We start from the raw sequence: 15,362 nt of genomic DNA on the forward strand, positions 1-15,362 counted from the left end.
ACCCTCACCCTGAGACCTTTATAAAGATCTTTGAGTATTACCTTGGGCTCCTCCAGGCTGAGAGACATTCTCACTCTGATTATAGTGTGGACAATCCCCACTTTAGATATATCATTGTTGGGTATTTTGGTGTGAGTTATTGTTTGCCTGATTTGGATTATTATTTCTAAGGTTATTATTTCTAATTGCTTGATTCCAGTTCCTACAATTCATCATTATATGACCCATTTTTGCACAGAAGTGGCATATAAAGGATTGATATTTGGATTCCTGCAAAGGGGGCAATGGCCACTGGCATTAAGATTTTAGTTCCTTCCTTAATGTTTCTAACAAGTCATTGGTCCCCACATTTTTCTGTTCATCTCCTTGTTATATAAACTGTGACCCTCCTTAATTCCTCAAGGTCCATATTAGGTCAGTTTGGGCAGTTTGTCTTAAAATAATCTTGGACCACTTTGCAACAGTTATTTACAAACTGTCTTCTAATTTTCCTGACATCTCTCTCTTTGGAAGGTCTATATATCTACCTCCCAGCTCAATTAGTCTATCCATAAACTGGGAGAAAGTTTTATCATCTGATTGCTTAAGACTCTCAGACTTGGTCCATATACCTGGACTATCAGAGCAATATTTCATGGCTTTTAGCAATCCCTCTCTATCTTGGCATAGTTGTAAATATTCTCCTTCATTGTTTATATCTCATTTAGGATCTTGCTCAGGCCAGTGAACCACATTCCTTCCCAGGGTTTTATTAACAAAAGAAACAATTTTATTTTTCTCTCTTTCTGTCAAAAAGGCTTAGAGTAAATTTCGTGTATCATGGTATAAAGGATCATATATGGAAAAAATGTTCTCCAGATTTTTCATGATTACTATAGGTTCATCTTCAAAACTAGGCATATATTCCTTTAATTTATTAATATCTTGAGGTGTAAAAGATGTGTGGTGCTTTAAGGTCACTACTTCTCCATCCCTATTTAAGGTGGGTACTTCCCATAAGGGGAAAAGAACTTTAATTGAGTTAGTTGCGGCTTTTGTCTTTTGACTGGAAGTCTGTGTTGATACAGAGAAAGTAAAGGAAGGGGGAAGGGGAGGAGGAGGAGCTGGTGAGATGAAAGGGCAGGGTTAGTCTGGGGATGGGTAGGGCTGAGGGCTTGGAGAAGAGAAAGGGTTGGGCAGGGTGCTGGGAGAAGGGACAGGGGAGGGTGGAATGGCCAGGGGTGGGATTGCCAGGAGGTGGACAAGGCAAGAGAGGAGGTATTCCACCTGAAGCATAGATGGGGATAGATCTTCCTTTTGCATCTTGTGGGGATGGATCTTCCTTTTGCATCTTGAAACCAGGCAAGGATTTTTCAAAATTATCAAATTGGGTCTGTATTTTAAGTGGGCTAGTATTTGTTGGTTAGTGTTGAAGCCAATTAAAATGGAGACTCCCAGGAACATTAGGGAAAACAGCCAGCCTGAATCCATAATATTTTCATATTGAATAAAAATCTCTGGGAGTATAAAGTGTTCTGCCAGATTTTGAACCATGTTTTATAGCATATTACTCCTCAAATAAAGCTAAATGGGTTTTGCTTACAAGAAAAACAAAGGACCCTGACTTGGAGGATAGGAGAATAAAAAAAAATCAGAGGCTTATTTTATACTCCCCCCACCAAAAAAAAAAATTGGCTTCAGGTCCACTGACTTGGTACCTGCCTGCCCTGTGTGAGCTAACCACTGAGGTGCAACACACTCAGCCAGGAGTGTGGAGGAAAAAAAAAACACAAACCCCAGAGTCTGCTTAAAGTTTGGCTCAGAAATCAGAAAGGGGGTGGTGGGGCTGAATAGTGTGGGTATGTTGCTCCACTCTGTACATGAGCTGCCCCAGCTATAAGCTGGAAGGTTTAAATGGCTACCTCCCAGAGCAGCTACCTGGGGGTGGGGCTAGATATAGCAGGACCAGGAGTACAGGGTGTGGGACCTTGCACAAAGCCACTATGGGGAGGTGCAACCAGGATTGGGCAGTGCGGATTGGCTGCTTCATGCTGTTGCTGAAAAGCCACTAGCAATGACTTGAAAACCCATGTGGGTGGGGGAAAGGGGTTGACTGTGGCCAGAAGCAGGGGTGGTAGTACTGGCCACTCAGCTAGGGGAAATATATACATTACCTTCTCCATGGAGACTAGACCCAGAGACCAGGAGACTCAGGGACTCCCCATGGGAGGGAGCAGACAGGAGGCAGCAGGGAAGTAGCAGCAAGAGCAGGAAGGGAGTCAGGAGAGCAGAGCATGGGGAGAGACCCAGCTGTCATGACAGGCAGGGCTAGTCAGGAAAACAGAGTGCAGGGGCTCTTGGTGGGCAGCGGCAGCTTCTAGCGTGAGTGCAGTAACAGTGAGAGAGCTCAGGGCCAACTGAGAAGCCAGTCCCTGGCTCTCCTGGTGGGCAGCGGCAGGCAGGGAGCCCAGGAAACTCTAAAGAGAGTTCCCCGGAGTGTGTGTGTGGGAGGAAGCCCATGGCAGGAGAAAAGCCTGGTTTCTCTACTCACTTAAAGGTTCTGAAATCCCTTCATGTTGCCAAATAATGTAAGATTGAAATTAAATATCCAAATACTCTAAGTATTATTTTTATAAGATTTATTAATAACTCAAAGTAAAGGGAAGTAAAGTGAGAGAAAGAGTGGTTTCCCGTTGTATTAGCAAGGAAAAGGACCCCTAAAGGATGGTTACAGAAACTTTTAACAAGCAAACATAAAAACGTACATGAGGACATAGAGGAAAGAAATTCTGGGCAATGTAGTCCTGAGGTACAAAATTCCAATTACCCAAGGTCTTCCTGGCACTTAACTCTTACCTGTGGTTCCAAGAAGCTGTAGTATGTGCAACAGCTGCACTCCAGTAAACCATCTTGAAAGATGGACTAAACATGGTGGAGGGCACCCAATGGGCTACAAACATATATCCCTGAGTTAGTTATCTATCCCAAGTATGTGAAAACTTTCTGTGGCTACAAAGACAGCTGAAGGAGATGCTGTGGAGCTCTTAGAGCTTGGTCAAACATGTAAGACACTAAGGTCACCAACTGCATCCCAGTCCATTATGAGTCATCCTGACTTTTGTCTTGCCACTGCACTAGGATGACTCTGGAAGAGAGACATTGGCTGATAGCCTTGTGACACCCTGCCTCACTTAAATCTAATTTATGCACAAGTCAAGATGTTATCTCACATCATTGGTTCTCTTTGAAAATGAGGGATACAGTGGGGGAGCTGGGTGGCTCAGTGGATTGAGAGCCAAGCCTAGAGATAAGCAGTCCTAGGTTCAAATTTGGCCTCAGACATTTCCTATATGACTCTGGGCAAGTCACTTAACTCCCATTGCCTAGCCCTTACCATTTTTCTGCCTTAGACCCAATATGCAGTACTGACACTAAAATTGAAGGTAAGGGTTTTAAAAAGAAGAAAGAAAAGTAAGGACACAATATCTCATACCCTATACTAAGATAAGGTCAAAATGGATATATGATTTATATATAGTGATTCTACAAGTAAATTAGGGAAACAAAGAATAGTTTGCCCGGCAGAACTCTGGAGAAAAGAATTTATGACTAAACAAGAGACAATATTATAAGATGTAAAATGAATAATTTTGATTATGTTCAATTAAAAAGCTTTTGTACAAACAAAACTAACCAAAATTAGAAGGGGAACCAAAAAAAAAAATTTACAACAAATGTCTCTGCCAAAGGTCTAATTTCTCAAAATTTTAAATGTCAAATTTCTAAGTATATAGGCCAGTTCCCAATTGACAAAAGGTCAAAGGATATGAACAGGCAATTTTCAGATGAAGAAATAAAAGCCATCAATAACCATATGAAAAAATGTTCTAAATCACTCTTGATTAGAGAAATGCACATTAAAATAACAGAGATACTCATACCTATCAGATTGGCCAATATGGCAATAAAGTGATAAATGTTGGAGAGGATGTGACAAAATTGGGACACTAATGAATTGTTGGTAGAGTTGTGAACTGATCTAACCATTCTGAAGGGCAATTTGGAACTATACCCAAAGGGCTATAAAACTGTGCATATCCTTTAATCTGGTCTGTATCCCAAAGAGATAATAAAAAAGGAGAAAAGACCTACTTATACAAAAATATTTATAGCCGATCTTTTTGTGGTGGCTGTAAGTGGAATTTTGCACCAAGATGAACTGGAAATTGAGGGGATGACCATCAATTGGGGAATGACTGAACAAATTATGGTACATGTTGGTAATGGAATATTATTGTGCTATAAGAAATTATAAGCAAGATGATTTCAGAAAAAAAACTGGAAGCTGGAAAGATCTGTAGGAACTGATGCTGAGTGAAATAAGCAGACCTAGGAGATCATTATACACAATAACAATATTGGTCGATTATTATCTGTGAAAACTTGGCTACTCTCAGTAGTGCAATGATCTGGGACAATCCTGAAAAACTTAAGAGCAGAGAATGCAATCCACATCCAGAGGAAGAACTGTTGAAGTCATCTTTCACATCAATGTATCTTTGGTTTTATTTTAGGGTTTTGTATATGGAAGTGTTTTTTACATGACAATTTTTTTTAATTTAAAAAAAAAAAAGAAAATGAAACACAAACAACTCTGCCCTTATTTAGCCCTCTTAATCCAATACTGTACCAGATTAATAACCCAGCAAGAAATAAGGTTTTCCCTTTAATACTTCTGTTTGAATCTTCTCTGAACTCTTCTGAAAACTGCTCTCTTCTAGTTCTCCCTAAGTTGCATTGTAAAAATTGTAAATATTGTAATACTGTTTTTAAAAAACCCATTGCAGGTTTTAGGTCTTCACTAATAATGCACATCCTTGGTCAGGCAAATATTCTTAGGGCTCAACACTGTGAAACAAAAGGGAGTAATATTTTGATGAAAAACCTGAAAAGTAGCTGATGAAGCTGATAATTTCCCACCTTCGTGCTTCTCGGTTCTATGGGGGGAAAAACGATATGAAAGTTGGAGGTCACTAAGGCTAGTGATCTTTGCCTACTTTCCCCTGAGAACACCTTGGTCTCTATCTCTTGGTAAGTTTTTTTCAAAGATCAGTGGCAGATTCAAATCTCACCTCAGACACTTTCTAGTTGTGTGACCCTAGGCGAGTCGCTTAATACCAATTACTTAGCTGTATCCACTCTTTTGGCTTGAAACTGATACTTAGTATTGAATCTAAAGAAAAAAATCAGGCAAAACAAACATATTTGTTTGGTTCTTTCAGTACCCTGGGCTGTGGTTTGTCTGAGCCTGACAACTTGGACTCATGAGAGAAGCAGGATGTCCACATTATTTCTTTACTTATCTCAGGTTCCAAATCTTTGACAAATATTTTTGTTCTAGCTTTTCTAGTCTGAAAATAACTCCTTAACAAAGAAGTTCTGCCTTCTCTCCATTCTATTCACTTCAGAACAGCAGTCTTATCCCTTCTGTAATCACTCCCTTGCCCCCTGTTAGAGATATTGATCTTGCTACTTGTTATTGATGATAGATAGCTGATTATAACTTGAGCTGTTAGGGTCACTTGGTGGTAGAAGCTGCTGGACACAGTATAAACCAACACCTATTATTTTCTGTCAGGAGAGGCAGGGACAGCAAAAGGATATAGGAATAACAGAGGACATCTTAAATCTAAAACTAAAGTGTCTAACTATAACCCAAAGTCCCATATGTCTGATAAGATCAGACCTGACAACTTCCTCGATCTAAAGATATAATATCTAACTTACTAAGCTATTCTAATAGCTTATTTTAAATTATATACTTTTTCTTAACTCGTATTTTTAAAAAATCCTCCAGCTGAATTCCTTCTGTCTCTTCTCTCAGCAAGGGCCTGTAACTGATAGTATTCAAGTGAAACTGCGCCCCCTTTTGGCTGCTTTTCCCTCTTTCAAAGAAAAAGCAGTCTCTTCACTCAATCTTCCTCAGATCCCAAAATGTTCCCTGTCTTCTCCAAAATAACTCAAGAAAAATCACCCATTATCAGAGCCAACCCTCCAGTCACCTCCTCTGCAAGCAAGGAAGCTCCCAGGGAGTGAGCCGTTTCCCAACTGTGTTTCCTTTTCTAAAATTCTCTTCTTATCGTTCACAGAAAATTCCCTCCTTACCTGCATAAAGGAGCTGAGGTAAAATGTAAAACTCTTTTCTCTTACACTAAATCCTTACTTCTAAGTAGGTTTGGCAATTTAATTTAATTTAATTCTTATTATCACACCCCATAACCCTACCAATCATTTTCTATACTATATATACTTAGGTAACCTTTTAGCCCCAGGATCATTCTAAGAGTTAATGCTCTTGACATTTTGACAGAACATGGAAGAGAAAGCTAGAAAGGCAGTTTTAGTCTGTCACTGTGGAAGTTCACGGATTCCAAGTTAAGGAGGTGAGGCAATTTTGTGATCAGTAAGAAACTGCTAGAAGCTTTTGATGATTTCTGCATGGGAATAATATTAATTCAACAAATATGGATTAAGCTAATCATTAACTAACCAACACTAGTTTAGGAAGATTAATCTTGCAATAGTATATTAGCTATTTGATAGTTATCCTATCAAAGAATTTCAAGTCCCACAAAAATAAAAAAGTCTAACAAATTTTGAAGAAATATACATTTTTACAGAATGAGTCCAAAACAACAAATGGTTGTAGATACTTCACAATTTAGATTTGCAGCTGTGCCAAAACAGAATTTATCTACTTTGTATATGCATTTCTAACATGTTTCTCACTTATAGGAATATGTACTATGGAAATAATGTTCTGACTGGCTTCTTATTCAGACAGCAAACATTTAACTAACCTAGTTCTAAGTAGCATGTGCATTTCTACAATTCTGATTTTACCTTCCCAATTGTTCTAATTACCAAAATTTCATTGTACCACCTAATTTTTATACCTATGGCAAACATTTAAAAAAAGAAAATCATTCGACTATCTTGATCAGTAATAGTTTATTTGTAAACATTTATGTTACATGTGCCAATCATCAAATTGAACACAAAGTTTTATACATTTAATTATATACTATTAACAATGCCATACCAGAAAACAATCCATGGTACTCAGGTAACAGTTTTGGTACTTTAAAACCTTTTAAATACAAACTGTGTTTGAAAGACTGAACAAGGGGAGGAAAAAAACAGAGAACTGAAACCATCAGGTAATAAAATCAGCACAAAAAATGGTAAAACTCAATTCTAAATGTTTAAAATAATTCCAGTTATGATAAGTATTGAGCAGGTTGGCTGCACTATTCCCCAAGGGAAAAAAATACAAAATTATCTGAAAACATTAAAAGAAAGATGACAAGGGGGCTATCACATTCTTTAAGTGGCTTTATTTATCCATATGCCATTTTTATGGGTTCTTTCTCTCTTTTGGTTTTTAAAAATGTCTTGCCTCTGTTTAAGCCACACTTAAAGACAATAATAAAAAGGAACAAAGCCAATCAGAATCATATCAAACAACAACAAAATTGAGTTAAAAATCCTTAATAATCCTTCTCTTTGGTAGTCACCTATTAATTAGGTAACAGTCTGTATTTTTAAAGTTTCATTGACTTGCCAACTTTAAATGAAGAGATGTAATTTTACATGAGATAATGTATTTTTCTTTTATGAGCATATATACAATTGTAATGAAATAAAGCTAAGTTTGTAAAACACAGTCTGAAGACAGCAGCATTTTACATTTCTTGTTTACAACACTGAATATGCTTATCCCATCCCTTTTTACAGTATCTACCAAGCTGTACATCAAAGGACTCCTGTTTCCTTATCAGTGGCAGAGACCAAAAATCAGAGTTGAACATAGACTTTTTCATTTTTCCTAAAATGCATGATCACTATCTTATTCCATTTTTCCCTCCATTTTCTTCTAAAGGAAATATAAGGCAGAAAATCATTCCCATATTTTGTTACAATTTATGAAAAACTGGATTTACTGCCAACAAAGACAAATACTCAATCCTTTATTAGTACACACATCACAGTAGGCCCCAAGTATTAGTATTTGCAGAATAAATAACTACCTACAGTTGGTAAAAACAAACCAGATAATAATAAAAGTGTTAGAATAAAAAGCAGCACTGATCAAATTAAGTACTTGGAGTTTCAGTTGAGAAACTGCAAGTTCTACATTTATAAGGAAGAGGAATGTACATTAATAGTTATGTGAGAAATTAGTGTGTGATTCACAGTCTAACAAATCATTTGACTATTAGTTTGCATTATTTTTCCTTTTTTAAACATGTATTTAACACACGCTTGGTTCCTACTACAGCAGAAAACAAAATGTTATCACATTTAACCATGAACACTTTTCTAGTACTAACTGTGCCACAGGGTCTTGGTCCAAATTTTAAAATATTGTGAGCACATAGTACTGAAGGCATGGTTATGATTACAGTTTTAGGAAAGACATATTTCCAGATTAAATATACCAATAATTGTTCTTTATAGAACAAGGGAAAAAAAGTATTAGCAGAAATCTTCAAGTTACACCATCCCCCAAATTTAAAAGTTTTCCATATATGCTATTTTACCAAGATGTTGGTTAAACTGGCAAAACAATCATCCTACAAATAAGTCTAAACGAGAACACACTGCACAAACTTCCTAAGGAAGATAATTTGATAAATGCAAAAATAATTAACTGAATTATTCTAATTCTAGTTAACATTTGTCATATTAAAAGAACTGATAAGAAAACCTTTGAAACAACCTTCCATTTGCCTTTATCTTTTCCCTCCAGGTTATTTCTGCATGGGACAACAGTGAATTCATTCAAACAATTTATGATATGTTTTTCATGACTCAGCCAACTCTTATTGTTCTCTGATGTTAATTTGAACCTAAGCCCCCAATCTTTGGTTTGTAAACAAATAAATTTGTTTCCACATCCAGTGGTGTTGTGGTTCTAGATGAAGGCTACTCAATTAAACCAAAAATGGGCAGCAGCAAGAGCAACCAAACAAGGTTTCCTTTTATAATCATGCCTAATGAAAATAGTCTATTGAGAGAAATAATGAAGCTTAAGTATCTAAAAACACATTACTTAATACATGGACTATTTTTCAAAGTTTCTCATGAGGGATCAATGAATCTTTATGGTCTGAAAATTAAGACCTTATAAAGCCAGGTCAAATTATTTTTAATTATGCTGATTTGCATACTTTCAACACTGTCCAACCGATAGACATAATTTACAGACAATTGCTACAATTTATAATGCTCCCAGCATATATACCATCAAACAACACTGGATTTTACTGTTTTTGCATTTATACTACCTTAAGTACCAGGAACTCTCTTCAGGGGAAGAGTTAAATCTTTCCATTGCCCCAAAAAAGTATAGGTAATAAAATATAAAATTAAACAAGATTCATGTTTGAGTAACTAACATATAAAATTACCAATGCAATATTTGTGGTGACAGCTTATAAATTTAACAATCATCATAAAGCCTATAAAGGGTGTCCTTAGGTTTATAAAAGAAATGCAGATTGTCTCCAGATAAAAATACAGTGCTGACTGCTAAAAAGCTCTCTGTTGCAGCAGGATATGCAGTGATGAGTAAGATTCCAGACAGTGCAAATATCTTCCCCTAAACTGCAACATAATAATACACTTTTGCCACCACTTCAGCATACGTTATTCTGCAGTAGCAGTATACTTCTTAGAGGCTGGCACTAGAAATTAACTGTAAGAAACTAAAAAAGGCAATAAGTGTGAACAACAAATGGTATGTGAATGAACTATTGCAAATTGACATTTGCAATAAGTACTGAGGAAGGGGAACGTCCATTCCACTCAGATAAGATGCCATCTTTAAATATTAAGTTCTTTGCAGGAAGTGGAACACCCAATTCAGCAGAAGGTGGCTGTGAAAACAGACTTGAAAAACTGGCCTCAGTATGTAAGTCCAAGGTTGAAATTCCTTCCTAAAAATAAAGTAAAATCAAAAATCAAAAAAAAAGAAAACATTAATAAACAATATGCAGACCACTTTAAAAAATATATAAAAATATGTTGTTCCTGCTAGCCCAAAGCACTTAAACATGCACTGAATGGAACCTCAGAAGTTAATCAATCTATAAGCAATCACATCATAGGTATCTTAGGTATTTGCAAGGTGCCAGATACTATGAAAAACACTTCCTGCCCTCAAGGAGCTTTCATTGGCCAGGTTAAGGAAAGGCTTATGGAGAACATGGTTCTTGGACATGTCTTTGAGGAGGGAAGACATTCCAGGCAAGAGGGATATTCAGCACAAAGATCACTTAGTTCAACCTCATTGGGGAAAAAACACCTTCCTACAACATCCCTGACAAATGGTCATCCAACTTCTTGAAGGTTTCTGAATAAAGAAAAATGACTATCTCATAAAAGAATCCATTCTACTTTTGGACTTCTCTAAATGTTAAGAATTATTCCCTTACACTAAGGTGAAATCTGCTCACTCTTTCAATCCCATACCTCAATTCTATTTAATGAAAATAAACTCATTTGTAGTGATTTATAAATTTATAACATCACAAAAGTCCTGTTAGGTAAATAACATAGGTTTAGGAAAGCTGAATGAGTGACTTGCCCAAGATCACATAGCTAAAAAGAGGCAAAGGTTGAGACTCAAGCTTTGCTGATTCTCTAGGGCCAAGTAGAACAAATTCTTTGTTCCTCTTCCACAGGGCAAACCTTCAAAAGGTTGAACAAAACTGGCAAGGTGATTTTTCTAAAGCATAGGTCCAACCAAGTTACCATCCCCCTGTCAATGAGCTCCACTGGCACCTGATTACTTCTAGAAATCCTTATATGTCCCCATCCTACTTTTCCAGGCTTCTTACATACTCTCTTTAGTGCACTCCAACTATACTAGCCTTACTTGTTTGTCCTTCAAAGCTGACACTCCATCCACCAAAGGATGTTTTTTCTAAGTCAATAATACATATATTTTTTTAACTTGACACCAGTATTCTACAAAAACATAAGCTCCTTGAGGGCAAGGGCCATTTTTGCCTTTCTTGGTATTGCCAGTGCTTTAGCACAATGCCTAATACTTACTAAACCTTCATCAGGGCTTGCCTGACTGACAGCTAGATTGCCTGTTCTCCCTCCTTTGCTATGTTCTTTCAACTGACTGGCTTCAAGTACCATTTGCAACCCTGGACATTAAGGACTGCAGATACTGTCCAGGTAACACCAGAGCTATTCAATCCTGGAAAGGCAGTATAGCAGAATGAAGGGCAAAGTGTCCTAATATTCAGAGGGCTAGATCTAGTTCAGAAGATTTGGATTCAAATCCCACCTGATACTTCTAAACTGTTTAACCAACGTCCATTTGGCTACTCTTTTCTAGTTCTCCATTGCCTCAACTGTAAAAAGGAAATATGTGGGAGGGAGAGAGGGTAGGAGGTGAGTGGGTATGTTACTTGTAGTATATAACACTTAGCTATGAAAACGTATGTGAAGTGTGTTGTAGACCTTAAGAACATTATAAAAGTAAATGTTGTTGCTGCTATACTTATTCCTGGTATATTTCAAGTGTATTATTATTCTCAAATGCAAAGTTTAAATTCTTTTTGAGAGTAATTTTAGGATAAGAAACATGCTACTTCTCCAAATCCAGAAAGTGAATTCTTTGGAGAAGGTGCCATGAAGATGCCTCCACAGACCACACACTGCACCAGAAGATCCAGAGTGAACTTTGGGATGTGGTGATTTGAACTGTGTGGGGTTGAATACATTTGGGTTTGTATGTATACTCTTATGCCAAAGGGGACTGCCCCCAACTGGCTTTTTGTCAATGCACCTAGCAATCATTGGTTTTGTTCTTTTCCCTTTTATTCCCAGATTATTGTAATTTAAAAGTTGATTATGTCAAATGATCAAATTTGGGGAGACTAGCCTCCCAAAATGATCATCAGGAGGGAATGTATAATTGAAAACCTGTTTAAAAAGAACTACATTTCCCAGGAGCTCGCTGACTTCCTGTCATTATGTACTTCCTGTAGACAGGGGATGTTAGGCAGTGACACGGAGGATCCTGGTCTCTGGCTTGCTGGCAAGGATGGTGGTGGTAAGCATGGGGATTTTGAACAGGCTAATTAGCCATGAGCACGTGGTTTTTTATTTTGTATCCCTTTTATTCCTTTATTTCTAATGATCATTAATAAATCTCTTAAAATATAATACTTTTATTACTGAGATTAATTTTAACTTTTACACAACACTTAATTGCTTGGCCTCAAAAATCTCACTTTTCTCCAACCCATTATGTGTAAGATCAATCATGGAATATCTTGGGTAATTCTTATGTTTGGCCTTCAAAGAATTAAAAAGGGTATTTTCCATAAACAATTCCTTGGCTGTGGAATTTAGTTACTATCCCGGCTTAATGGAACTATTTTCAACCTTTTTCAGAATAAAAATTTTATCCTCTGCATCAGTGGTCTTCAAAGTGGGGTTCTCCAAAGAGGCCACTATGGTATAACAACAAGGAGGGGTGTGATCTACTAAATGGGAAAGTGATAAAATAGTCATATCTCATCTTCTCCATGAGAGCCAATTGTGAGTTCTGTCTCCAATACAACATACTTGCCTTTTATCCAATATGGCCCCATACTCCAGTATTCCCTCACTCCACTTTCTCCCCTACTCTTTCCATGTACACTGCAACTTTTCAATTATCTCCCTTCTAAGCCAGAGACATCACTCTCTCAGGGTATTTATAATGTAACTCTGACCTTGGCCCCACAAAGGAGAGTGCATAGATGTCATTGGGGAAATCATCAGTCCTATTCCCTGACCAAGCCCACAATTCCCCCAAATCCCTCCTAGTTTTAAAAAAAAATTTTTGTCAAGAGGACAAAATCAGAAAGTCTAAAAACCACTACCCTATACAATATTAGATTACATTCATCTCATGGCATCACTGTGAAGATGTACTAAAAATAGAAAATATATTATCAAAGTCATGACATGAGTCAGTAATGTTACACTACTAAAATGGCAAATTATGCCCTACAAGAAAATTTCATGAATGAAAATAGCTATAAAACTATTTTAGCAAAGTATTCCTTTGGTAGTGATAAGGCACTTTTAAAAGGAACATTGATTGCTTTAGGTCACTGCATAGATTCCTGGTGAAAGCATCAAATTAACTGTTAAAAGTTTTTTAACCTGGTTGTCTGGCTTCCATACCAAGCAACAGTTATATAGATACAGAGTACTTCAAGCACTAAACAACAATTTGTAATTACTCAACAGTATAAATTATTTAGTAAACTTAGAAATGGACATCTTAAGCAAAAACATTTCTACTTAATTATCTTCTCGTATAAATTATACCAACACAATTTTAATGGCTAAAATACCAAACCTTTACTTTATTTGTTGTTTATTTGTTTTTTACCTGGAATGAATGAACAAAATTAAGGACATGGAGAGAGAGTTTTCTACTGGAATGTAAGAGTTTCTGAAGGCTAAAAGAGAAAATGAGAAAAAAAGGGCATAAATGTGATTTTTTAAAAAACATTAAGTTTGCATATTAGATTTTGCAACACAAATTGAAATTTTTATTAGGAATTATACTAGATGGTACCCAAAAACATTACCTATTGAAATTGTTGTGAAACCCAAAGGAATTAAGCTCTAAAAAACCATTTTTCATTACAAGAGTCAATATTAAAGGGGTCACAATGTATAAAAATGATAGAAATTTTTATCTGTTTGGCTAAACATTTACTTCTGCCCCCATGAACTAATAAAAGTAAAATTGGATTTTTTTTAAAAGCAAGTATTCTGAGACACAGCCAATTTAGACATATTTCAAATTTACCAGAAAAATAAAAAATAAATAAATCTGAAGAGCTGGAAGTTTTAGCATATATTCTAAACTGTTATTTTAACAAATACATGTTATAATATAATTAAATATTAATTATGATGGCAATCTATACCTTTCACCTGTACAACATTTTCCCTCTTAAGAACACTCATAAGCATTATTTTACTTTTTGAAGCATTAATCACTTAGTACTGCTTGTCATCTGGGAACTTATACTGATACCTGTGTTCAGTAAACATATCTCAAAGTAAAAAATTTACTATAAAGAATGTCAACTTAAAAAATATTTTTTTCCCTAAATTTAATCTCTGCCCTAGAATTCCAGTTCAACTTAGGAAAAAATAAGTAATGAAATCAAAGAAGATTATCTCCTAAAAATAGCATATGATAGCAAACCAGTATTTACTGAATTCCAACTATTAAAATAAGGCACCATGCTTCAGAAAATGGGGAGAGAGTATCATGGGTTAGAGAAAAAGCAGTCTCGGACACTGCTGCAACTCTGTCTTCAAAGAACTAAGAATCTGGAATGAAAGAATATAAATTAGTAACAAAGATCCTCACCTTTCTTTCCTACAAAGCCCATGTGTGGCAATTTTCCTACAGACTTTGCGATTCAATTCAGAACTAAATAGTGGAATTCCAAAGCACAGCTCAAGAGGTACCCATTCAACTTCTGTTGTAGCTACTACAAAAGAAAATATCCATTATTAAAACCTTCCAAATCATTCAAATGAAAGCTCAAGTTAAATAAAATGTTTACAAATCTAGAAACTCTCCAGCTTAACTTGTCAAATGTTTACATAGAATCTATTGTGTGCAAGGCACTTATGCTAGACACTGGGAACACAAACACACACACACAAATTAGCATATCATCTGGCCTCAAAAAGCTTACATTCTGCTGGGGAAAACAAATGCATATAGTTAAGGAAATACAACTGGGAGATGGAAAACTCAAGAAAGGCTTCACAGAGAAGGGAAAAACTAAGATCAGCCTTGAAGGAAGCCAAGAATACTAAAAGACAAAGGTGAGGAGAAAGTAGCTTCCAAGCATTAAGAATGGCTTTCACAAAGGAGTCAAGAACTAGAAGGCTAAATCTGAAATATATAAAGTATAATGCTGCAGTTGAAATGTAGAGTTCATGAGTTCATAGGGGGTCATAATGTACAATAAGGCTAAAAAAATTAAGTGGTAGTCAGATTGTGGAGGGCAAGTTATGTAAGATTTGACCAAGGAAATTACATGAAGCAACTTATGTCTGTAATATGTAAACCTTAAAATTTCTTAGACTTATGAATGTTGGAAATTTCACCATTGGGAAATTTCATACTGGAAAAAATTTCCTACTGATAGTAAGAACTCTATTGGAATGTGAAACCCCTTGGCATGGGAGGATCTTTCTCTTCCCTACTTAAGACTACTTTAGGACAGAAACCTTTTGCTAAACAATGGAAAGGGCTTTGACCTATGCTT

The 15,362-nt window shown here is 36.3% G+C and overlaps 1 protein-coding gene across 3 annotated transcripts in view; it reads right to left on the bottom strand.

Moving 5' to 3' along the window:
- Nucleotides 1-6,975: 6,975 nt before the first annotated feature.
- Nucleotides 6,976-15,362, bottom strand: part of FAM91A1 (family with sequence similarity 91 member A1) — a 53,170-nt gene continuing 44,783 nt past the window's right edge. For all 3 annotated transcript variants that reach the window (XM_007488290.3, XM_007488289.3, XM_056823115.1), the window contains 3 exons: nt 14,450-14,573; nt 13,451-13,520; nt 6,976-9,980 (listed from right to left, as the gene is read on the bottom strand). In XM_007488290.3, coding sequence (XP_007488352.1) covers nt 9,795-9,980; nt 13,451-13,520; nt 14,450-14,573 — 380 coding nt within the window. In that variant the 3' untranslated portion in view covers nt 6,976-9,794. The remainder of the gene's footprint in view (nt 9,981-13,450; nt 13,521-14,449; nt 14,574-15,362) is intronic.

This window comes from Monodelphis domestica, chromosome 3 (assembly GCF_027887165.1).
Source record: "Monodelphis domestica isolate mMonDom1 chromosome 3, mMonDom1.pri, whole genome shotgun sequence".
Lineage (NCBI taxonomy): Eukaryota > Metazoa > Chordata > Mammalia > Didelphimorphia > Didelphidae > Monodelphis > Monodelphis domestica.